General features: G+C 51.1%; 1 protein-coding gene across 2 annotated transcripts in view; it reads right to left on the bottom strand.

The window, feature by feature from the left end:
- LOC140390030 (unconventional myosin-VIIa-like) overlaps positions 1-25,478 on the bottom strand; it is a 172,919-nt gene that overhangs the window by 98,445 nt on the left and 48,996 nt on the right. For both annotated transcript variants that reach the window (XM_072474873.1, XM_072474874.1), the window contains exons 7-10: positions 16,429-16,548; positions 14,597-14,770; positions 8,695-8,922; positions 4,167-4,331 (exon numbers count right to left, since the gene is read on the bottom strand). In XM_072474873.1, the coding sequence (XP_072330974.1) occupies positions 4,167-4,331; positions 8,695-8,922; positions 14,597-14,770; positions 16,429-16,548 (687 nt within the window). The remainder of the gene's footprint in view (positions 1-4,166; positions 4,332-8,694; positions 8,923-14,596; positions 14,771-16,428; positions 16,549-25,478) is intronic.

The raw sequence follows: 25,478 nt of genomic DNA, 5'->3' as shown, positions 1-25,478 counted from the left end.
TCCCCGAACAGGTGCTGGAATGTGGCGACTAGGGGCTTTTCACAGTAACTTCATTTGAAGCCTACTTCTGACAATAAGCGATTTTCATTTAATTTCCTTCAAAAACAAGTGCATATCAGAGTCAGAGAGGGAATGCTGAGCCAGTAGCTTGCCCAGAATGCAACCGTGTCCTATTTGCAGCATAACCTCCTTGGCACAGATTGGCCTGAGCAGTCACCAACAAGAGAGCTGATCTTGGCTCAGAAAACACAGGAAGTAGAATCAGTATTGGTGGAGGTTTAGAATAGCAAGGGTCAGCAAACACTGGTAGGAATAGTTCATAGGCCCCTCAAACAATAGTTATACTGTTGGAGAGAGAATTAACCAAGGAATTATTCGAGCGTGTAACAAAGGCAATGTAATAATTGTGGAGGTCCAATCTCTTTATAGAGATTGGACCAATCAAATTGGCAACGGTAAGTTTCCAGAATACTTTCGTGATAGTTTTCTGCAACAATATTATGTGGAACCGACCAGTGATAAAATCTAGTATTGTGCAATGAGGCAGCATTAATTAGTAAAAGATCCATTGGGAAATAGTGATCATAATAATATTGAATTCTACATTACGTTTGAAAAGAATATACTCCAGTCACAAATAAGAATGTTAAACTTATAGAAAGCCAACAACATAGGTATGAGAGATGGCTAAGGGTAATTGGGAAAATAGACCGAAAGGTATAGAGTTAAATAAACAATGGGAAACATTTAAAGAAACAAATCAAAATGTTTACAAATTGAAAAACAAATTGCAGCAAGAAGGTTCCAGCTATAGCTTAATAAGGAGTTTAAAGATAGCATTTTATTAAAGGAAAGGGTTTATAATGTTGCAAAGAATAGTAAGAAGTCAGATTGGGTGTACTTTAGAAACCTATAAAGGGTCGCCAAAAATGATAAAAACGGAAAAAATTGAATATTAGAATGAAGTAAACCAGCCAAAATATAAAAACACATTGTAATAGCTGTTATAAGCATATACAAAAGAAGAGAGTAGCTACAGTGAACATTGGTCCCTTAGAAGCAGAGGCAGGAGAAATTATCATGGGGAACTCGGAAATGGTGGAGGCATTGAACAAATAGTTTGTGTCTTTCTTCACAGTCAAAGACACAAGTTCCATACCAGATATAGACAGTAATCTAGGGGCTAAAATGAGGGATAAAATTAGGGAAATTAGTATTAGCAGAGATGAAGCATTGGAGAAGTTTAAGGGACTAAGATCTGACTAATCCCTAGGACATGATGACCCAAAGTTTTTAAAACAGATAGCAGCAGAGATGGTGAATGTGCTAGCTATGGCTTTCCAAACTTCTTAGATTCAGGAAACGTTCCACTAGATTGGGCAGCACGGTAGCATGGTGGTTTGCACAATTGCTTCACAGCTCCAGGATGCCAAGTTCGATTCCCGCTTGGGTCACTGTCTGTGCGGAGTCTGCACGCTCTCCCTGTGTGTGCGCGTGGGTTTCTTTTGGGTGCTCCGGTTTCCTCCCACAGTCCAAAGATGTGCAGGTTAGGTGGATTGGCTATGCTAAATTGCCCTTAATGTCCAAAATTGCCCTTAGTGTTGGGTGGGGTTACTGGGTTATGGGGATAGGGTGGAGGTGTGTGGTTGGGTAGGGTGCTCTTTCAGAGAGCCGGTGCAGACTCCTTCTGCATTGTAAAATTCTACGATAAAATTCTATGATCTATGATTGGTAATTGGCAAAATTATCCCATTTTTCAAGAAAGGAGAGAGAAAACCATTCTCCCAGTGTTTGCTTGGGTTTCGCCCTCACAACCGAAAGATGTGCAGGGTGGGTGAATTGGCCACGCTAAAGTGCCCCTTAATTGGAAAAAATTAATTGGGTACTGTAAAGTTGAAAAAAAAGAAATGGATTGTATGTTTAGAACAAGTCAACATGGTTTTACTAAAGCGAAATACTGTTGACAAATTTATTAGAGTTTTTTGAAGATGTAGCTAGTAGGGTAGGCAATGGGGATCGAATAGATGTAGTATACCTGAATTTCCAAAAGGCATTCAATAAGTTCCTGCACAAAAGGTTTCTTGGCAAGATAAGGGTTAAGAAAATGGGAAGCGGATTTGGGAGAGATCAATTGGAGGGCATGGAGTGAGGCACTGCGTAGGGTAAACAGGACCTTCTCATGTGCAAGGATGAGCCTGATACAGTTTAAGGTGGTGCACAGGGTGTATATGACTCGGGCAAGAATGAGTGGGTTATTTCAGGGGGTAGCAGATGAGTGTGAGAGGTGTGGGCGGGGGCCAGCGAATTACGTGCACATGTTTTGGGGTTGTGAGAAATTGGAAAGGTTCTGGGAGGGAGTGTTCGCAGTCTTAGCCAGGATAGTGGAGGAGGTGGATCCGGACCCTTTGGTGGCGATATTTGGGGTCTCAGAGAAGCCGGAGCTCATGGAGAGGAGGAAGGCCGATGTTGTGGCCTTCGCCTCTCTGATTGAACGGCGGCGAATTTTGCTGGAGTGGCGGTCGGCATCGCCACCGGGGGTAGTGGCTTGGTTGGGTGACCTGTACGACCTCCTGCGATTAGAAAAGATACATTTTGAGTTAAGGGGCTCTTCAGGGGGGATTGAGGAAAGGTGGGGGATGTTTGTGACCGTGTTTGAGGGGCTGTTCGTCTTGGGGGGGGGGGTGAAAAAGAGAAAAAATCTGTACAGACTGATTGTAGGGAAGCATGTTTCCCAGGGTGTTTGTTCGCTGTAACCTGTTTTGATACATGTTTGTAATAAAATAATTTTTTTTTTAAAAGGGTTAACGGAGTTGAGGGTAATATATTAGCATGGATAGAGGATTGGTTAATAGACAAAAAATAGAGTAGGGATAAATGGGCCATATTCATGTTGGAAGGCTGTGACCAGTGGAGCACCATAATATAGACAATACAGAGATATAGACAGGTCAAATGAATGGGAAACAAGGTGATAGTTGGAATATAATGCGGAGAAATGTGAGCTTTTCACTTTCATCATTAGAATAGAAATTAGAATATTTTTAAAAAGATCTGAAACTTGCCAATGTCGATGTTCAGAGAGACTTGGGTGTGCTCGTACAAGGAAAACAAAGTAAGCATGCAGGTACAGCAAGTAACTGAGAAAGCAAATCCCCTTTATTGCAAGAGGATTGGAGTATAAGAATAAAGAAGTCTTGTACATGGCTTTGGTGAGACCACACCCGGAATACTGTGCGCAGTTTTGCTCTTCGTATTTAAAGAAAGATATACTTGTATTGGAGGAAGCACACATGGATGTATGAAATAGGAGCAGAAGCTGGCCATTCAGTCCATCGAGTCTGATCCACCAGTCAGTAACACCGTGGCTGATCGGTTTGTGTTTCAAGTTCGACGATACAGACATTCACTCACAGGCGACTGGGATTAGAAGTTGTGGTGATACGCCTATGGGCTATATCATAGTTGGATGGTGTGCGACCTCCAACCAGCAGGTGGCGGTACAGGCACACCATGCGGTCTCCGGGCCAAGGGCATGTGACCTGGGACCCGGATATAAAGGGAGACAGATCCGGCCATCTTGAGAAAAAGATTGAGGGTAATAAGACGTACATGTAATTGGTCAGTGCTAGGTGTAAGTTCCAGAGGAGTAGCAAGACTCCATGATAACGTGCTCTATATCAGATTGCCATCTTACCACACGAGACACGATAAAAGGATCCTGGTTTGGAAGTGTTTGGTGAGTTACTTCATAAAGTACAAGGGACCAAACACAACAGGTTAATGTTTCACAGTTTGATTATTGTTGGAGCTCAACTAGATCCAAAAATATAGGTTGTTGTTCAACTAGAAACAGAACTCCTTGCCTCATGATGCACCTGCCAATGCCCAACTGAAAGTGCCAGCAGGAGATTGGCTGTGACCTTTGATCTAGTCTTAGGAGCGGCTGACCTTTCTACTTTACTGAACATGTCCGAGAGTGACTGACAAGTGCTGATGGCACAAACACAGAGTTGCAACTATTATTGAAAATGGCAATAGTAATTCGGCACCGACGGGGTTAACCTGGATAGCTTCAGTCACTACACACTGGTCAATGAATTCTTCCCGTTCATCCTGATTTCAGTCCTGGTGTTAAATCCCGTTGGACATTGCAGTGGCTCACGTACCTTGACTTGTGTTGTGATCTGTTGGCACCATTTCTCTGGGGATTTGCTCCTTAAGAGTTTATCGGAGATACAGGCGTGCACGACCTTCACTCCTTTCTCAGTCTCTACATCTGCTCCAAAGCGCACATAGTAATGTTTAGCAGCAACGTCGATCAGCTCTTCCTCCTGGAAGATTTGGAATGAAAAAGTGTTAAATCACATGCTGAATACCCTGGTAGCTACAGAGTAGACCCACTCTGACCATGCGGCAACTCTCTCTAGGCCCTGGGCAGATTTACACCGGGGTTAGGAATGCATTTCTCAGGGACGGTCTCTCCCAGGGCTCGGGGACCGTGTTTCCCACGGCACGGGGACCGTATTTCCCATGGCTCGGGGACCGTGTTTCCCATGGCTCGGGGACCGTGTTTCCCCGGGCTCGGGGACCGTGTTTCCCATGGCTCGGGGACCGTGTTTCCCATGGCTCGGGGACCGTGTTTCCCCGGGCTCGGGGACCGTGTTTCCCCGGGCTCGGGGACCGTGTTTCCCATGGCTCGGGGACCGTGTTTCCCATGGCTCGGGGACCGTGTTTCCCCGGGCTCGGGGACCGTGTTTCCCCGGGCTCGGGGACCGTGTTTCCCATGGCTCGGGGACCGTGTTTCCCATGGCACGGGGACCGTGTTTCCCACGGCTCGGGGACCGTGTTTCCCCGGGCTCGGGGACCGTGTTTCCCCGGGCTCGGGGAACGTGTTTCCCCGGGCTCGGGGACCGTGTTTCCCACGGCTCGGGGACCGTGTTTCCCCGGGCTCGGGGACCGTGTTTCCCCGGGCTCGGGGACCGTGTTTCCCCGGGCTCGGGGACCGTGTTTCCCATGGCTCGGGGACCGTGTTTCCCATGGCTCGGGGACCGTGTTTCCCCGGGCTCGGGGACCGTGTTTCCCCGGGCTCGGGGACCGTGTTTCCCATGGCTCGGGGACCGTGTTTCCCATGGCTCGGGGACCGTGTTTCCCATGGCTCGGGGACCGTGTTTCCCACGGCTCGGGGACCGTGTTTCCCCGGGCTCGGGGACCGTGTTTCCCCGGGCTCGGGGACCGTGTTTCCCATGGCTCGGGGACCGTGTTTCCCCGGGCTCTGGGACCGTGTTTCCCATGGCTCGGGGACCGTGTTTCCCCGGGCTCGGGGACCGGGTTTCCCACGGCTCGGGGACCGTGTTTCCCCGGGCTCGGGGACCGTGTTTCCCATGGCTCGGGGACCGTGTTTCCCCGGGCTCGGGGACCGGGTTTCCCACGGCACGGGGGGCGTGTTTCCCCGGGCTCGGGGACCGGGTTTCCCACGGCTCGGGGACCGGGTTTCCCACGGCACGGGGGCCGTGTTTCCCCGGGCTCAGGGACTGTGTTTCCCATGGCTCGGGGACCGTGTTTCCCATGGCTCGGGGACCGTGTTTCCCATGGCTCGGGGACCGTGTTTCCCCGGGCTCGGGGACCGGGTTTCCCACGGCTCGGGGACCGTGTTTCCCACGGCATGGGGACCGTGTTTCCCCGGGCTCAGGGACTGTGTTTCCCATGGCTCGGGGACCGTGTTTCCCATGGCTCGGGGACCGTGTTTCCCATGGCTCGGGGACCGTGTTTCCCCGGGCTCGGGGATCGGGTTTCCCACGGCTCGGGGACCGTGTTTCCCATGGCTCGGGGACCGTGTTTCCCATGGCTCGGGGACCGTGTTTCCCATGGCTCGGGGACCGTGTTTCCCCGGGCTCGGGGACCGTGTTTCCCCGGGCTCGGGGACCGTGTTTCCCATGGCTCGGGGACCGTGTTTCCCATGGCTCGGGGACCGTGTTTCCCATGGCTCGGGTACCGTGTTTCCCCGGGCTCGGGGACCGGGTTTCCCACGGCTCGGGGACCGTGTTTCCCCGGGCTCGGGGACCGGGTTTCCCATGGCTCGGGGACCGTGTTTCCCCGGGCTCGGGGATCGGGTTTCCCATGGCTCGGGGACCGTGTTTCCCATGGCTCGGGGACCGTGTTTCCCATGGCTCGGGGACCGTGTTTCCCCGGGCTCGGGGACTGGGTTTCCCACGGCTCGGGGACCGTGTTTCCCATGGCTCGGGGACCGTGTTTCCCCGGGCTCGGGGACCGGGTTTCCCACGGCTCGGGGACCGTGTTTCCCATGGCTCGGGGACCGTGTTTCCCATGGCTCGGGGACCGTGTTTCCCATGGCTCGGGGACCGTGTTTCCCGTGGCTCGGGGACCGTGTTTCCCATGGCTCGGGGACCGTGTTTCCCATGGCTCGGGGACCGTGTTTCCCATGGCTCGGGGACCGTGTTTCCCCGGGCTCGGGGACCGTGTTTCCCCGGGCTCGGGGACCGTGTTTCCCCGGGCTCGGGGACCGTGTTTCCCATGGCTCGGGGACCGTGTTTCCCATGGCTCGGGTACCGTGTTTCCCCGGGCTCGGGGACCGGGTTTCCCACGGCTCGGGGACCGTGTTTCCCCGGGCTCGGGGACCGGGTTTCCCATGGCTCGGGGACCGTGTTTCCCCGGGCTCGGGGATCGGGTTTCCCATGGCTCGGGGACCGTGTTTCCCATGGCTCGGGGACCGTGTTTCCCCGGGCTCGGGGACCGGGTTTCCCACGGCTCGGGGACCGTGTTTCCCATGGCTCGGGGACCGTGTTTCCCCGGGCTCGGGGACCGGGTTTCCCACGGCTCGGGGACCGTGTTTCCCATGGCTCGGGGACCGTGTTTCCCATGGCTCGGGGACCGTGTTTCCCATGGCTCGGGGACCGTGTTTCCCGTGGCTCGGGGACCGTGTTTCCCGTGGCTCGGGGACCGTGTTTCCCATGGCTCGGGGACCGGGTTTCCCATGGCTCGGGGACCGGGTTTCCCATGGCTCGGGGACCGTGTTTCCCATGGCTCGGGGACCGTGTTTCCCATGGCTCGGGGACCGGGTTTCCCATGGCTCGGGGACCGTGTTTCCCATGGCTCGGGGACCGTGTTTCCCATGGCTCGGGGACCGTGTTTCCCATGGCTCGGGGACCAGGTTTCCCATGGCTCGGGGACCGTGTTTCCCATGGCTCGGGGACCGTGTTTCCCATGGCTCGGGGACCGTGTTTCCCATGGCTCGGGGACCGTGTTTCCCATGGCTCGGGGACCGTGTTTCCCATGGCTCGGGGACCAGGTTTCCCATGGCTCGGGGACCAGGTTTCCCATGGCTCGGGGACCGTGTTTCCCCAGGCTCGGGGACCGTGTTTCCCATGGCTCGGGGACTGTGTTTACCAGGACTCGGGGACTGTGTTTTCCAGGAGTCTGTGACTGTATTCCCCATGTCCAAGGACTGTGGCTGAGCCAGGGATTCTCTGAGCCTCTGCACCGCAATCGCGGTCGACGCGGCGCCGGTCCGAGGCCATTGAAAGAGGCCCCCGCGGCGTTTCTCCGCCGGCAACTGGCCGAGTTCCCGCCGGCGTGGTTCACTCATGGTTCCACCCGGCTGGCACTCGGAGTGGCGACTGTGGACTCAGTGGTCGGGGCCGGGGCTATCCGTCACCAAGGGGGGGGGGGCCTCCAGGACTGCCAGGCTCGCGATCGGTGCTACCGATCAGCGGGTGCGCGTGATCTCTTGTGGGGGGGGGGGTTACCTATATTCTCGGGGCTAGTCTGCTGTGTGAGTCGGCCACGTTGCAAGGGGCCGCCGCCGCATGTCTGCAAGGACCTCCGGCCGGAAGTGCAGGGCCCCATATCGGCAGACAGAGCTGCGTGGACTACTCCGGGGCTCTGCTGGCCCCCTGCAAAACGGAGAATCACTCTGGACTTTCCACAGGTAAATCCAGAGTGATTCGCGCACGTGGGCGTGGAGGTCATAGCCCCATTATCAGAGAATTCCGCCTGTGTCTCCCAGGGCTCAGGTTTTGTGTTCCCCAGGGTTCAGCGACTGTGTCTTCCAGGGCTCGTGGTCTGTGTTCCCAGGGCTCGGGGACTCTGCCTCCCATGGGTCAGGGACTGTGTTCCCCAGGGCTCGGGGACTCTGCCTCCCAGAGCTCAGGGACTGCTTTCCCCCGGGCTTGGGGACTGTGACTCCCAGGGCTCGGAGACTGCTTCACACGGAGATGAATCTAGCCAAAAAGGGGAGGAGTAGAAAATGTTCAGTGTCCCCATTCCTGATCACTGTCCAATTTCCTCTTCTGAAATGGCTCTTTGTGAAGCCCTCCACCTTGATGACAGTCACTGTCTATCGAATCACAGATGAAGAATGTCCACACTGGGGCCTGCTACCAATGGCCCATCTGTGGCCAGGACTTTCCAGTCCTGCCAAGAGGCAATGGGCTTTTGACTGGTCTACGGCAGGTCTGCCCATGGAGGGAGCGGAAAATCCCAGCCTGCATCTCAGCAAGAGTGAGAAACTTCATGAGATTGGGGAAGGAGAAATCAAGCTGGTAAAAGAATTGGTTACAATCAAATACCATCATTAGCATCTGAATTAAATGCAAAAATGACGTGTCTATAACAATGAGTTGATAATGAGATGTGAATAATAGTATATATAATTACCATAAATGCTTGATAGCCTACCTTTTCACACTGATATTCTCCAAATCGAATGCCTCGGATAATCTGTTGGTAGATGAGATCTGTGCTGACGGCATCTTCACTGCAGTCGTGCCAAGGTGTGAAGATCTCCTTTCTGAAAAACAGGCGCCATGCCGCATGCCTCTCCTGCCCACCTTGCCTCTTCACATACTGTTCACACCGGGAGATGGCATCCAACACATGATCTCTGCCACTCCCAAGAGAGGAGAACTAGCAGTAAGCAGAAACAGCAGTCCAGGTTAGTGCCAGGAGGGCCAACCGCAACAATTAGAATCACAAGCAGTAAAACCCTTGCCCAAACGCCACAGTGCCAGGTGCAGAGAGGATTGACAGGAGTTGGAGAGCGTGTGAGACACACCCAGCAACACTGGTTGTGCGAGCTACGTCCTGGGATTTACAAACCATTCGATCATTGGAGGAAAGAAAGATTGAAGAGGTGAAGTCATTAGGAAGGCAAATGGAATGTTGACCTTTATTGCAAAGAGGGTGGAGTATAAAGGTACTGTTGAGACCACACCTGGAGTACAGGGTATAGTTTTGGTCTCCTTCCTTAAGGAAAAATAGAGTTGCATTGGAAACTGTTCAGAGACGGTTCATAGGGTGATTCCTGGAATGAAGGGGTTGTCTTTTGCGAAAAGGTTCAGCAGTTTGGACTATTACTCATTGGAGTTTAGAAGTTCGACGATACAGACATTCACTCACAGGCGACAGGGATTAGAAGTTGTGGTGATACGCCTATGGGCTAGATCATAGTTGGACGGTGTGCGACCTCCAACCAGCAGGTGGCGGTACAGGCACACCATGCGGTCTCCGGGCCAAGGGCATGTGACCTGGGACCCGGATATAAAGGGAGACAGATCTGGCCATCTTGAGAAAAAGATTGAGGGTAATAAGACGTACATGTAATTGGTCAGTGCTAGGTGTAAGTTCCAGAGGAGTAGCAAGACTCCATGATAACGTGTTCTATATCAGATTGCCATCTTACCACACGAGACACGATAAAAGGATCCTGGTTTGGAAGTGTTTGGTGAGTTACTTCATAAAGTACAAGGGACCAAACACAACAAAGAGACGGTTCATAGGGTGATTCCTGGAATGAAGGGGTTGTCTTTTGCGAAAAGGTTCAGCAGTTTGGACTATTACTCATTGGAGTTTAGAAGATTCTGAGGTGATCTTATTGAAATATAAAAGATTCTGAGGGGGCTCGGCAGCGAGGATAGATGCTGAGAGGATGTTTGCCCTCACGGGGGAATCTAGAACTAGGGGACACACTTTAAAAATAAGGGGCCTCCCATTTAAAACAATGATGAGGAGGAATTTATTTTCTCAGATGGCTGTTAGTGTTTGGACTTCTCTCCCTCAGAGAGCAGTGGAGGCTGGGACGTTGAATATATTCAAGGCTGAGTTAGACAGATTTTTGATTACAGTAAGAAGTCTTACAACACCAGGTTAAAATCCAACATGTTTGTTTCAAATCACTAGCTTCTGGAGCACTGTTCCTTCCTCAGGTGAATAAAGGCTTTCCATTTCCACAACATCTTTTATAACCTCGGGGCATCTCAGAGCATTTCACAGACAACAAAATAATTTTTGTGGTATAGTTGCTGTTGTAATGTAGGAAAAACAACATGCGCCCCCTCCCTACCCCCAACAATAAACATTACCTATGAGGAAAGATTGGATAGGCTGGGACTGCTTTCCTTGCAGTAACAGAGGTTGGGAGGGGACCTCATAGAGGTATGTAAGATTGAGGGGCAAAGTTAAGGCGGATAGGAAGACATTCTTTTCCATTTGTCATGGCGTCAAAAACCAGGAGGCATTGATTTAAGGTAAGAGGTAGAAGGCTAAGAGGGGAATGGAGGAGAATCTTTCTCACCCAGAGGGTGGTGGGAGACTGGAACTCACTGCCTGAAAGGGTGGTTGAGTCAGAAACTCTCGGAACATTTAAGAAGAATTTAGATATTCAATTGGGCTGCAGTAACCTCCAGGGCTACGATAGATCGAATGACCTCCTTCTGTGCGACTGTAAAGGTCTATGGATCTATGAATCATCTGTTGGCGGAGGACAGTGAGGAGAACTTTTCTTCATTTTAAAAACTATTTCATGGTATGTGGACATCGCTGGTTGGGCCAGCATTTTCTGCCCACTCCTAATTGCCCTTGAACTGAGTGGTTTGCTAGGCCATTTCAAAGAGCATTTAAGCGTCAACCACATTGCTGTGCGTCACATGTAAGCCAGACCAGGTAAGAATGGCAGATTTCCTTCCCTAAAGGACATCAGTGAAGCAGATGGGTTTTTGCAACAATTGATGATACTTCTCGTGGTCACCATTACAGACTAGCCTTAGATTCCATATTTATTAATCGAATTTAAATTCTAATGTCTTCCATAGTCGGATTTGAACCCGTGTCCCAGAGCAGTAACCAGGGCCTCTGGATTACTAGTCCATTTACATTACCACTATGCCATCGCATTGGGATCTCCTATCTCTGCCCAGATGAGCAAGTTATACCTCAGATGAAATGAAATGAAAATCGCTTATTGTCACAAGTAGGCTTCAATGAAGTTACTGTGAAAAGCCCCTAGTCGCCACATTCCGGCGCCTGTTCGGGGAGGCTGTTACGGGAATTGAACCGTGCTGCTGGCCTGCCTTCGTCTGCTTTCAAAGCCAGCGATTTAGCCCTGTGCTAAACAGCCCCTAACAGATTTAATTCTACATTTGAAAGACAGCGGGCGAAATTCTCCTACCCGCCCCGCCACATTTCTGCCCCGACCGGCCGGCAGGAGTCTCCGTAACACCGGCCGGTCAATGGGGTTTCCCATTGTGGGGCAGCCCCACGCCGTCGCGAAACCCCCGGGCGCCGGCAAAACGGAGACTCCCGCCGGCGGAGAATGACGCCCCTGATCTCAGACAGTCCAGAGAATGCAATTTAAGAGAGGTTGGAGGTGATTAGTGAGAGAGGTGTTGCCCATCAAGTGACCAAGTCGTTATTGATTCTGCCCAGAGGTCAGGGGGGTTCTAGAAGAGCCTTACAGGAAAGGTTGCTGTGGAGAAAAGGAAATTTTCAAAAAGAAGGAAGTAGCTTATTGAAGAGAGGTTTAGCAATGGGAAGTATTCTAGTGGCTGTAACTTAAGGATTTTCAAGCCCCTATGGGTTGTGCTATAAAGGGCTAACAGATGGAACATGCTAATGTATAAGGTAGATGTTGCTGTACAACTGACACTAGTCAATCATGTGTCTCTCTCTCTCTGTCTTGAGAGAGGTTGGAATCATGCCCAGGTATAATGGGCGCGATTCTCCGATGCCGCGCCGTTTGGGAGAATCGCCTGGGCCGGCAAATTTTCCCACGACGCCGGTCCGACGCTCTCCCGCGATTCACGGAAGCGCCCAGATCGGCACAATCGCGTTTTGCGCGGCGCGGTCCAGTGAATCGCCCGAGACAGCCAAAATGGCGATTCACCGGTACCCCCGCGATTCTCAGTGCCGGATGGGCCGAGCGGCCTGCCCAAAATGGAGGGCTCTCCCCGGCGCCGTCCACACCTGGTCGCTGCCGGCGGGAACAGCGCGGGAACGCTGGGGGGGCGGCCTGCGGGGGGCGGAGGGGGGATCCTGCACCGGGGGGGCCTCAAATGGGGTCTGGCCTGCGATCGGTGCCCACTGATCATCGGGCCGGCCTCTCTGAAGGAGGACCTCCTTTCTTCCACAGCCCCGCAAGATCCATCGGACATCTTCTTGCGGGGCGGACTCGGGGAGGATGGCAACCACGCATGAGTGGGTGACGCCAGTTATGCGGCGACGGCCGCATGGCACCAAGGCCTGGCGCACGTAAATGAAGCGGCGCCGCTCCTAGGCCATTTTCGGGCCCTGAATCGGTCGGGATAGAAGCTGTTTTGCGCCGTCGTGAACCTCGACGGCGTTCATGACGGCGCGAACACTCTGTCTCCATTTCAGAGAATCGCGCCCAATATGCCTAGTCTGTAACCTGTTTAGAAATGGCATTGATAAACAAGTGTTGAGCAGATACCAGAGTATGTCTGCAGTCTGTCTACTAACCAAGTCCCACCACCAGAGTTCAAGGTAAAACAACCCATCTCAGAACATACGTGCATGACCATTAAATTGGATTATAAAATATAATCCTCAGATGGTGAATTTGTCCAGGCCCTAGATTAAGAACATATTGCTGACCAAGTTAAAAATATGGAAGTGCTTGATCCAGGGATGGGGTTGCCAATTCTGATGCCAACAGGCAGACATTTTGATGGACCCACTATTTAAAACTCAGGTGCTCATTTTATCCTTAACATCCCGTAGCCTGATGGGTATTCGTGAAGACACCAGCAAAACCTGATGGTTAAAAGCTCTAACTATCAGGAAAAGGACTGCGGGAGCAGTGAGGTTGCGGAGGTCTGCAGTGAAGAACACGATGTGCAGCCAGGGAGTGAGCACAGGAACTGATTGGACAATGGGTGTTGTTGTGCCTTGGACAGACAGTGTTTGAACATAGAACCCTGTGTGAGTCACGATTCCTGAGCATTCGTGACTAAAGTGATTGACTAGTGCTTGTCCTCTGAGTATGTGACTGGAAGCATGAGCAAGGTCTGTATAGGAAAAAGGAGAGACAAAGGAACGTCTGGAGCGATAACTGGCAGGAATAACCATCGTAAGAAGCAGTGCCCTTGAGTTGGGACTCAGGGTGGACATCAGAATCCACCAAGAGGGAGTCGGGTCAGCTCGCCTCTTAACGGGTGGTATTTAGGTCCAAGTCATGAGTTTTGATACCTCTTGTAGAACAGAGTTTTGATACTTTGTGCAACAGAGTTTTTGATACCCTTTATACAATAAAGGAAATTGTTGTACGATAACTTGCAAGTTTGTGTTTTATCCGGAAGGTTAGTTGACCCAAGTTTGAAATGAAATGAAAATGAAAATCGCTTATTGTCACAAGTAGGCTTCAATGAAGTTACTGTGAAAAGCCCCTAGTCGCCACATTCCGGCCCCTGTTCGGGGAGGCTGTTACGGGAATTGAACTGTGCTGCTGGCCTGCCTTGGTCTGCTTTCAAAGCCAGCGATTTAGCCCTGTGCTAAACAGGGGCAACAATGAGGTGCAACAATCTTTAAACCCACCAGCTGATACATTGGGTGACAATTCCAAACCACTGGAACATGCCCAATAACAACATTGAAAAGTTCTTGAATATTTGGGCTTCCACATAGAGGCATTTATAACTAATCTTACAATTTAAAGATCATAGTTGATACTTACCAGCTCCACACAGCCCCCTCCTCTATCACAACCCCCAAGAGATGAATTACAAAATTGGGTGAAACTGCACCAGATCCAGAAATTTTACCCTTTTTATTTCCTGGTGTCCAGGCTCCGTGTCTCAATCATTTCCTGTGGTAGCGAGTTTAAATTCTAACCACGGGATAAAGATATTTCTCCTCAACACGGCGGAGCAAGGCTGTACCTTCAGAGACTCCATTAGTGAACAAAGGGGTTTATTAGCAAGTCATGTGGAGCAACAACATGTTTGGAGCTAATTCTAAATTACCTCTGCCTGGGGAGAACTCCTCCCCCCCGAGGTGATTCCCCACTCTGAGGTCCAATTGGTCACCCAGTTCAGGTGACCTTACTCTGCTCTGTTGCCTTTAAAAGGGACAATGACCACAAATATGTACCAAGAAAGGGTTCCCTCCCTTTTACAATCCTTTTCAACTGCTGAACAGATACGGCCTCATACTGGGCCCTAACTCTGGACACCCAGTCATCTCACTCTGTACTCCTGACCCATCCCAGCCTGCCAGTCACCTCCCCAACCCAATTCTCCTTATCAATCCCCGCACACACACACACACACTAATACAATCAATAACTTACTATATCATACAGTGCAATGTAAATGGAGAATCCAAAGGTATCCTTCAGTCCAATCTTGCCTGCAAGAGACTTGCACAGTTCATTGGCTGTCGTAGCGGAATCGACGGATGCTGAACAGCTCAGACCACTCATTAGTGTCACCGTCACCTTGATTGGCTGCTTCAACTTGGTCGCCTATCAAAAAGCAATAAGAAGAGTCTTCCTGTCTATAGTGACCCCCACCCTGCCCTCAAGGATGCCCCATGCTCGCAGTGACCGCCCCTGCCCACAGTGACCCCCCACCCTCAGATCCCCCTGCCCATAGTGGCCCCCCACCCTCGGGGACCACCCCCTACACACAGTGACCGCCCCTGCCCACAGTGACCCCCACCCTGCCCTCAGAGATGCCCCCTGCTCGGTGAATCCCCCTTGTCCACAGTGAACCCCCCCTCTGTCCTCGGGGACGCCTCCTGCTCGCAGTGACCCTCCCCTTGCCCGCAGTGACTCCCCCACCCTCAGACCCCCCCTGCCCACAGTGGCCCCCCACCCTCGGGGACCACCCTTACCCACAGTGACCCCCCACCCTCAGACCCCCCTGCCCACAGTGGCCCCCCACCCTCGGGGACCACCCCCTACCCACAGTGACCCCCCTTGCCTGCAGTGACCCCCCAACCTCAGGGACCCCCACCCGTAATGACCCCCTTTCGCACAGTGACCCCCCTACCCCCTGCCCAAAGTGTACCCTCCCCGCCCGCAGTGATACTTCCCCACCCACAGTGACCCCCCCCCACCTGCAGTGACCACCATGCCACAGTGACCCCCTCTGACCTCAATGACCACCCCACCCACAGTGACCGTCCTGTGTGCAGAGACCGCCCTGCCCGCAGTGACCTCCCCAAGCGCAGTGACCGTCCTGCCCACAGTGACCATCCCACCACAGTGACCTCCCCACCCGCAGTGACCGTCTTGCCGGCAGTGACCGTCCTGCCCGCAGTGACCTTCCCACCACAGTGACCTCCCCACCCGCAGTGACCGTCTTGCCGGCAGTGACCGTTCTGCCCGCAGTGGCCATCCCACCCACAGTGAACCCTCCCTGCCCGCCGTGGCCCCCCCCCACCTGCAGTGAACTCTCCCTGCCTGCAGCGATCACCCCATCTGCAGTGACCCCCCCCCCCACAATGACCCCCCCCCAGCCACAGTGAACCCTCCTTGCCCACAGTGACCGTCCCGCCTGCAGTGATATCTCCGCTTGCAGTGACTCCCCCCCCGCAGTTGCCGCCCTGCCCGCAGTGACCGTCTCGCCTGCAGTGACCGTCCTGCCCTGTGCCATCGCCGCCTGCAGTGACCGTCCCGCCCACAGTGACATCTCGCCTGCAGTGACAGCCCCCGCACGCAGTTGCCGCCCTGCCCGCAGTGACCGTCCCGCCCGCAGTGACATCTCCGCCTGCAGTGACATCCCTGCTTGCAGCGACCCCCTTCTTAACTACAGTGACATATACCAATAATGATAACCTGTCATGCGGGACAACTTGTCTACAGGTACCTTCTGTTTGCAAGGCTGTCAGTGCCTGGCCCCTTAAATATATCCCAAATACTAACATGCCCTTGCTGCAGTAAACTCAAGGGGAGTAGCTAATCTTCCCTCTAAATTCCCACCTCATTCTTCCCACCATTTCCATTTCCTAAGCTCTGAGTGCAAGGAAGCCAAATCCTTAGGTTTTTAAAAAAAAGGCATCATCCAGTTTGTTTCTGGAAACTAGCCCCATCAGCACAAATTAAGTGGCGAGCAGGTGGCATTGATAAACCAGTTGCTTGCTCTCTGCTCCACGCTCAGGTGAAGTTGCCTGGCATACCTCCAGCTCCAGGTAACTTGGTGGTTCTCTCCTAGCTCCGTTTGCAAAGGTGCGACGCAGTCGTTCTGCACAGTACGGAGCATATCCCAAAGGCCCATTGCGAATGAAGTTATGTAGATACTGATAAAAATAAACACAAATGAAATACAACATTCTTCACCTGAAATATAGAAAACATTCTCCACTTTAAATTGATAATGATTGAGTTCTGTTCCTCTTTAGCTCTCTTCTATTTAACACCATGGGCAAAGCCAAGACCATTTAGCACCAACGTTAAACTGGGCAAATAAATCCAAGGAACATTGACTGTGTCCAGGTGTCAGGTCCAGTACAAGGCTGTGCTCACCCTGTAACGGCAGTGCCAGTGCAGAAAAAACTCAGGGAAATTGGGGTAAATCTTTACAAATCTCAGGTTAGGCCTGAGCTGGAGTATTTGTTGAATTACCGACACCAGACTTTAGGAAGGATGTCAATTAGGCCTTAGGAGAGGGTGAGAGGAGATTCACCAGAATGGTATCAAGGAGTAGGGTTGTCAACCGTGGCTCATTCAGAGGCACCATGGTGGTGCAGTGGTTAGCATTGCTGCCTCACGGCGCCGAGGTCCCAGGTTCGATCCCGGCTCTGAGTCACTGTCCGTGTGGAGTTTACACGTTCTCCCCGTGTTTGTGTGGGTTTCACGTGGGTTTCGCCCCCACAACCCAAAGATGTGCAGGGTAGGTGGATTGGCCACGCTAAATTGCCCCTTAATTGGAAAAAAATGAATTGGGTACTTTAAAATTATTTTTAAAAACTGTGTTTGATCCATGGGGTTTCCCATTGTAACCACTCCATGCTGCCGTGAATGTGCAATGGCGGGGCTGCGCTACCGGTGGGGAAATTGGATGGCATCGACCAGAGAATCCACTATCCTTTTTAACGTCCCAATGATTTTTCTCAGGGGTCGCACACAGCAATGTCCTGGAGATTGATCTTCAATTCCTGGGGACTCCAGGAGGGTTGGCATCTTTACCAGAGACAAGGGACTTCAGTTACGTGGAGCGGCTGGAGAAGCTGAGATTGTTCTCCTCAGAGCAGAGCAGGTTAGGGGGGGAAAGAATAGAGGTGTTCAAAATTATGATTGATACAGCGAGTAAGGAGAAACTGTTTCCACTGGCAGGAGGGTGAGGAACCAGACTTTAGACAACTGGCCCAAGAACCATAGGGAGAAACAGAAGAACTTGTTTTTGTTACACACGGCAAGTTTTTAAAATATGTCTTCCTGGGATGTCAACAACCCAGCTGGCAAGGTCAGCATTTAATGTTGCATCTGGGATGCACTGCCTGATTCAACACTAACTTACTGTATTGGTAGCTTGATAAATATTTGTAGGAAATAATTTGAGAATTAGGAGGAAGAGCAGCAACGTGGAACTAATTATTTAGCTATTCAAGACACAAAATGCTGAATGGCCTCCTTCTCTGATTTCACAGACATTGCGGTTACAGTGTGAATGGACCTTGAGACTTCAGCTTGTATTTGTTCAGTAGGAATGAGAAACTGCTTCTAAGTAACTGGTCAAATAGGATTCAGTCAAAAGTGCATTGCCTGCATCTGCCAACTTCATGTTCTCATCACCCACATCTGCCAACCTCTTGTTCTCATACACCCGCATCTGCCAATCCCATGTTCCCATACACCCGCATCTGCCAAGCCCATGTTCTCATACACCCGCATCTGCCAACCTCAAGTTCTCATACACGCATCTGCCAAGCCCATGTTCTCATACACCCGCATCTGCCAACCTCATGTCCCCATACACTCACATCTGCCAACCTCATGTCCCCATACACTCACATCTGCCAACCTCATGTTCTCATACACTCACATCTGCCAACCTCATGTCCCCATACACCCGCATCTGCCAACCTCATGTTCTCATACACTCGCATCTGCCAATCTCATGTCCCCATACACTCACATCTGCCAACCTCATGTCCCCATACACTCACATCTGCCAACCTCAAGTTCTCATACACTCACATCTGCCAATCTCATGTCCCCATACACTCACATCTGCCAACCTCATGTCCCCATACACTCACATCTGCCAACCTCAAGTTCTCATACACCCGCATCTGCCAACCTCATGTCCCCATACACTCACATCTGCCAATCTCATGTCCCCATACACTCACATCTGCCAACCTCATGATCCCATACACTCACATCTGCCAACCTCATGTTCTCATACACTCGCACTTGCCAACCTCATGTCCCCATACACCCGCATCTGCCAACCTCATGTTCTCATACACTCGTATCTGCCAACCTCATGTCCCCATACACTCACATCTGCCAACCTCATGTTCTCATACACTCGCATCTGCCAACCTCATGTCCCCATACACTCACATCTGCCAACCTCATGTTCTCATACACTCACATCTGCCAACCTCATGTCCCCATACACCCGCATCTGCCAACCTCATGTTCTCATACACTCGCATCTGCCAATCTCATGTCCCCATACACTCACATCTGCCAACCTCATGTCCCCATACTCTCACATCTGCCAACCTCAAGTTCTCATACACTCACATCTGCCAATCTCATGTCCCCATACACTCGCATCTGCCAACCTCATGTTCTCATACACTCACATCTGCCAACCTCATGTCCCCATACACTCACATCTGCCAACCTCAAGTTCTCATACACCCGCATCTGCCAACCTCATGTCCCCATACACTCGCATCTGCCAATCTCATGTTCTCATACACTCACATCTGCCAACCTCAAGTTCTCATACACCCGCATCTGCCAACCTCATGTCCCCATACACTCACATCTGCCAATCTCATGTCCCCATACACTCACATCTGCCAACCTCATGTTCTCATACACTCACATCTGCCAACCTCATGTTCTCATACACTCGCACTTGCCAACCTCATGTCCCCATACACCCGCATCTGCCAACCTCATGTTCTCATACACTCACATCTGCCAACCTCATGTTCTCATACACTCGCACTTGCCAACCTCATGTCCCCATACACTCGCATCTGCCAACCTCATGTCCCCATACACTCACATCTGCCAATCTCATGTTCTCATACACTCGCATCTGCCAACCTCATGTCCCCATACACTCGCATCTGCCAACCTCATGTCCCCATACACTCGCATCTGCCAACCTCATGTCCCCATACACTCGCATCTGCCAACCTCATGTTCCCATACACTCGCATCTGCCAACCTCATGTTCTCATACACTCGCACTTGCCAACCTCATGTCCCCATACACTCGCATCTGCCAACCTCATGATCCCCATACACTCACATCTGCCAACCTCATGTTCTCATACACCCGCATCTGCCAACCTCATGTCCCCATACACTCACATCTGCCAACCTCATGTTCCCATACACTCGCATCTGCCAACCTCATGATCCCATACACTCGCATCTGCCAACCTCATGTTCCCATACACTCGCATCTGCCAACCTCATGATCCCATACACTCGCATCTGCCAACCTCATGTTCTCATACACTCACATCTGCCAACCTCATGTTCTCATACACTCGCATCTGCCAACCTCATGTTCCCATACACTCACATCTGCCAACCTCATGTCCCCATACACTCGCATCTGCCAACCTCATGTCCCCATACACTCACATCTGCCAATCTCATGTCCCCATACACTCACATCTGCCAATCTCATGTCCCCATACACTCACATCTGCCAACCTCATGTCCCCATACACTCACATCTGCCAATCTCATGTCCCCATACACTCACATCTGCCAACCTCATGTCCCCATACACTCGCATCTGCCAACCTCATGTCCCCATACACTCACATCTGCCAATCTCATGTCCCCATACACTCACATCTGCCAACCTCATGTTCTCATACACTCGCATCTGCCAACCTCATGTCCCCATACACTCACATCTGCCAACCTCATGTCCCCATACACTCGCATCTGCCAACCTCATGTCCCCATACACTCACATCTGCCAACCTCATGTCCCCATACACTCACATCTGCCAACCTCATGTTCTCATACACTCGCATCTGCCAACCTCATGTCCCCATACACTCGCATCTGCCAACCTCATGTTCTCATACACTCGCACTTGCCAACCTCATGTCCCCATACACTCGCATCTGCCAACCTCATGTCCCCATACACTCACATCTGCCAATCTCATGTTCTCATACACCCGCATCTGCCAACCTCATGTCCCCATACACTCGCATCTGCCAACCTCATGATCCCATACACTCGCATCTGCCAACCTCATGTTCCCATACACTCACATCTGCCAACCTCATGTTCTCATACACTCGCATCTGCCAACCTCATGTCCCCATACACTCGCATCTGCCAACCTCATGTTCTCATACACTCGCACTTGCCAACCTCATGTCCCCATACACTCGCATCTGCCAACCTCATGTCCCCATACACTCACATCTGCCAATCTCATGTTCTCATACACCCGCATCTGCCAACCTCATGTCCCCATACACTCGCATCTGCCAACCTCATGTCCCCATACACTCGCATCTGCCAACCTCATGATCCCATACACTCGCATCTGCCAACCTCATGTTCTCATACACTCGCATCTGCCAACCTCATGTCCCCATACACTCGCATCTGCCAACCTCATGTCCCCATACACTCGCATCTGCCAACCTCATGTCCCCATACACTCGCATCTGCCAACCTCATGTTCTCATACACTCACATCTGCCAACCTCACGTTCTCATACACTCGCATCTGCCAACCTCATGTCCCCATACACTCACATCTGCCAACCTCATGTCCCCATACACTCACATCTGCCAACCTCATGTCCCCATACACTCACATCTGCCAACCTCATGTTCCCATACACTCGCATCTGCCAACCTCATGTTCCCATACACTCGCATCTGCCAACCTCATGTTCCCATACACTCGCATCTGCCAACCTCATGTTCCCATACACTCGCATCTGCCAACCTCATGTTCCCATACACTCGCATCTGCCAACCTCATGTTCCCATACACTCGCATCTGCCAATCTCATGTTCTCATACACTCACATCTGCCAACCTCATGTCCCCATACACTCGCATCTGCCAACCTCATGTCCCCATACACTCACATCTGCCAATCTCATGTTCTCATACACTCGCATCTGCCAACCTCATGTCCCCATACACTCACATCTGCCAACCTCATGTCCCCATACACTCGCATCTGCCAATCTCATGTTCTCATACACTCACATCTGCCAACCTCATGTTCTCATACACCCGCATCTGCCAACCTCATGTCCCCATACACTCGCATCTGCCAACCTCATGTCCCCATACACTCACATCTGCCAATCTCATGTTCTCATACACTCGCATCTGCCAACCTCATGTCCCCATACACTCGCATCTGCCAACCTCATGATCCCATACACTCGCATCTGCCAACCTCATGTTCCCATACACTCGCATCTGCCAATCACATGTTCTCATCATCCACATCTGCCAACCTCATGTTCCCATACACTCACATCTGCCAACCTCATGTTCCCATACACTCACATCTGCCAACCTCATGTCCCCATACACTCGCATCTGCCAATCACATGTTCTCATCACCCGCATCTGCCAACCTCATGTTCCCATACACTCACATCTGCCAACCTCATGTCCCCATACACTCACATCTGCCAACCTCATGTTCCCATACACTCGCATCTGCCAACCTCATGTTCTCATACACCCGCATCTGCCAACCTCATGTTCTCATACACCCGCATCTGACAACCTCATGTTGTCATGCACCCGCATCTGCCAATTTCATGTTCTTAGATGCTCACAATTCCTAACCTCATGTTGTCATACACCCCACAGCTCCCAACCTCATGTTCTCATATATCCTCCACAAAACTCAATGCCTCAGCTCACACCTGGGGATCTCTGCAATCTCCAATCTTGGCCTCTCGCACATCCTCAATTTGTTTCCCTCCATATTGGTGGCCCTCCCAGGCAAGACCTTAGATCTGGCATTCCCTCCCCAAAACTCTTTGCATCTTTCCTCCTTCAAGACTCACCTTAAAACCTACCTCCCACCTGCCCTAAATCTCTTCTCCTTCATCTGCTTGCCTGGTTTCCCCTTAATTGCATCCATATTACCCACTTGAACCACCCTGGAGAAATGAGTTCCACATCCTCACCACTCTTTGGATGAATAGTTTCTTCTGAATACCCTATTGGAGTTTTGGGAACTATCTTTATATTGATAGCCTCTGGATATGCTCTTCCCCAGGAGAGGAAACATTCTTTCCATTTCCAGTCTGTCAACAATCTTTCAGGAGCCTTCATTTTCAAGAGAGAAGAGATGCAGCCTTGACAATCATTTGCCGATAATGTAATACATGCTAGCATTTCTGCTATCATCCTTGTAAATCTTCTCTGCGCGTTCTCCAGTACACTGGCATCCTTTTTATAAAAGCAACTTGTTGGTGTTTTTGACCGTCGGTGTCCAAGGGTTCAAACCACAAGATAAGACGTTGGAGGAAATTGTACATCACCCCTGGGTCTTCCTTGTCCAGTCAGAGTTCAGGTCAGAAATTCAGGTGTCCATCTCACACTGTTTACTAACTGCGGCGGCTCGAAAAGCACGCTGAAGGCTTCCAGTAGTGACAAAGAGGTTTATTAACAAAAGGCAAATGCTGGTAACAAAAGGATGGGTCTTCTCTCATAGGCTCCGGGATCCAAATTGCCTGAGCTTCTGTCCCCAGTGCCCCGCACTAGCTCGCTATTGACTGGGGTTCACATTTCCAGCCAATTGGGTTTGACTAGCTGGAACCAGTCCCTTCCAATGAGGCTGGGTCTGTGCCCTTCCATGACAGCCAGGGGTAGGTGGGCCTCTTGCTCTTAATAAACCACTGGTGTGTTGATGGTCCCAAGGATTTTGAAGGTTTCCCCATTGTAAATGGAAAGCTTGGCTGTGGTGCTGCTCAAATGTAAAAGTTGGGCTCTGTCACAAATATACTTGAAGGTTTGATCCCCCACAACTGCCAGCAAAGTCCGTGTCAACATCCATTTTGAAAGGTTTGGGCAGCACGGTAGCACAAGTGGATAGCACTGTGGCTTCACAGCGCTAGGGTCCCAGGTTCGATTCCCCGCTGGGTCACTGTCTGTGTGGGGTCTGCACGTTCTCCCCGTGTCTGCGTGGGTTTCCTCCGGTGTCTCCGGTTTCCTCCCACAGTCCAAAGACGTGCAGGTTAGGTGGATTGGCCATGCTAAATTGCCCTTAGTGTCCAAAAAGGTTAGGAGGGTTTATTGGGTTACGGGGAAAGGGTGGAAGTGAGGGCTTAAGTGGGTCGGTGCAGACTCAATGGGCCGAATGGCCTCCTTCTGCACTGTATGTTATATATTCTATATGTTCCACTGTTTACTCTAAAGATGATTTCAGTTGTTCAACTGGACTGCATTCAATCAGTATATTGCATGCTCCTCTGCAGAGCTCTTCTCCACTATGTTCAGTGGTGCTGTGGACTGCTGCTGTTGATTTTTGGGCATTGGTGCTTGAATATGACCCTCACGGTTACATCGGAAGCACACAAACTCTCGACAATGGCAGGTCACTTGGGGATGGGCCCCCCACAACAATAGCAGTCCTCCTCTGTTCTAGGTGAACGTCCTGTTCCTTTCCCGTCTTTTGAGTTCGGTCCAGTCGAGAGGCAGTGTCTTGTTCTCTGCAGTTCTTGTTGCTCCTGCCGTGCACCTCACAGCCATGCTGCCCCATACTTGATTGACTTCCGCTTCTCTCACGCTTTGGAGCTCAGTGGTGGCCTTTTCGGCTTGAGGTATCTCGATCACTTTTTCCAATAGAACATAGAACATAGAACATTACAGCGCAGTACAGGCCCTTCGGCCCTCGATGTTGTGCCGACCTGTGAAACCACTCTAAAGCCCATCTACACTATTCCCTTATCGTCCATATGTCTATCCAATGACCATTTGTGTTGGCGAGTCCACTACTGTTGCAGACAGGGCATTCCACGCCCTTACTACTCTCTTAGTAAAGAACCTACCTCTGACATCTGTCTTATATCTATCTCCCCTCAATTTATTGCTATGTCCCCTCGTGCTAGACATCACCATCCAAGGAAAAAGGCTCTCACTGTCCACCCTATCCAATCCTCTGATCATCTTGTATGCCTCAATTAAGTCAACTCTTAACCTTCTTCTCTCTAACGAAAACAGCCTCAAGTCCCTCAGCCTTTCCTCATAAGATCGTCCCTACATACCAGGCAACATTCTGGTAAATCTCCTCTGCACCCTTTCCAATGCTTCCACATCCTTCCTATAATACGGCGACCAGAATTGCACGCAATCCTCCAAATGCGGCCGCACCAGAGTTTTGTACAGCTGCAACATGACCTCATGGCTCCGAAACTCAATCCCTCTACCAATAAAAGCTAACACACCGTACGCCTTCTTAACAACCCTCTCAACCTGAGTGACAACTTCAGGGATCTATGTACATGGACACCGAGATCTCTCTGCTCATCCACACTGCCAAGAATCTTACCATTAGCCCAGTACTCTGTCTTCCTGTTATTCCTTCCAAAATGAATCACCTCACACTTTTCTGCATTAAACTCCATTTGCCACCTCTCAGCCCAGCGCTGCAGCTTATCTATGTCCCTCTGTAACTTGTAACATCCTTCCGCACTGTCCACAACTCCACCGACTTTAGTGTCATCTGCAAATTTACTCACCCATCCTTCTACGCCCTCCTCCAGGACATTTATAAAAATGACAAACAGCAGTGGCCCCAAAACAGATCCTTGTGGTACACTACTAGTAACTGGACTCCAGTCTGAACATTTCCCATCAACCACCACCCTTTGTCTTCTTCCAGCTGGCCAATTTCTGATCCAAACTGCTAAATCTCCCTGAATCCCATGCTTCCGTATTTTCTGCAGTAGCCTACTGTGGGGAACCTTATTAAACGCTTTACTGAAATACATATACACCACATCAACTGCTTTA

Source organism: Scyliorhinus torazame, chromosome 14, assembly GCF_047496885.1.
Source record: "Scyliorhinus torazame isolate Kashiwa2021f chromosome 14, sScyTor2.1, whole genome shotgun sequence".
NCBI lineage: Eukaryota > Metazoa > Chordata > Chondrichthyes > Carcharhiniformes > Scyliorhinidae > Scyliorhinus > Scyliorhinus torazame.
The sequence above is the reverse complement of the archived record's forward strand: the minus strand, read 5'-3'. Positions and strand labels throughout refer to the sequence as shown.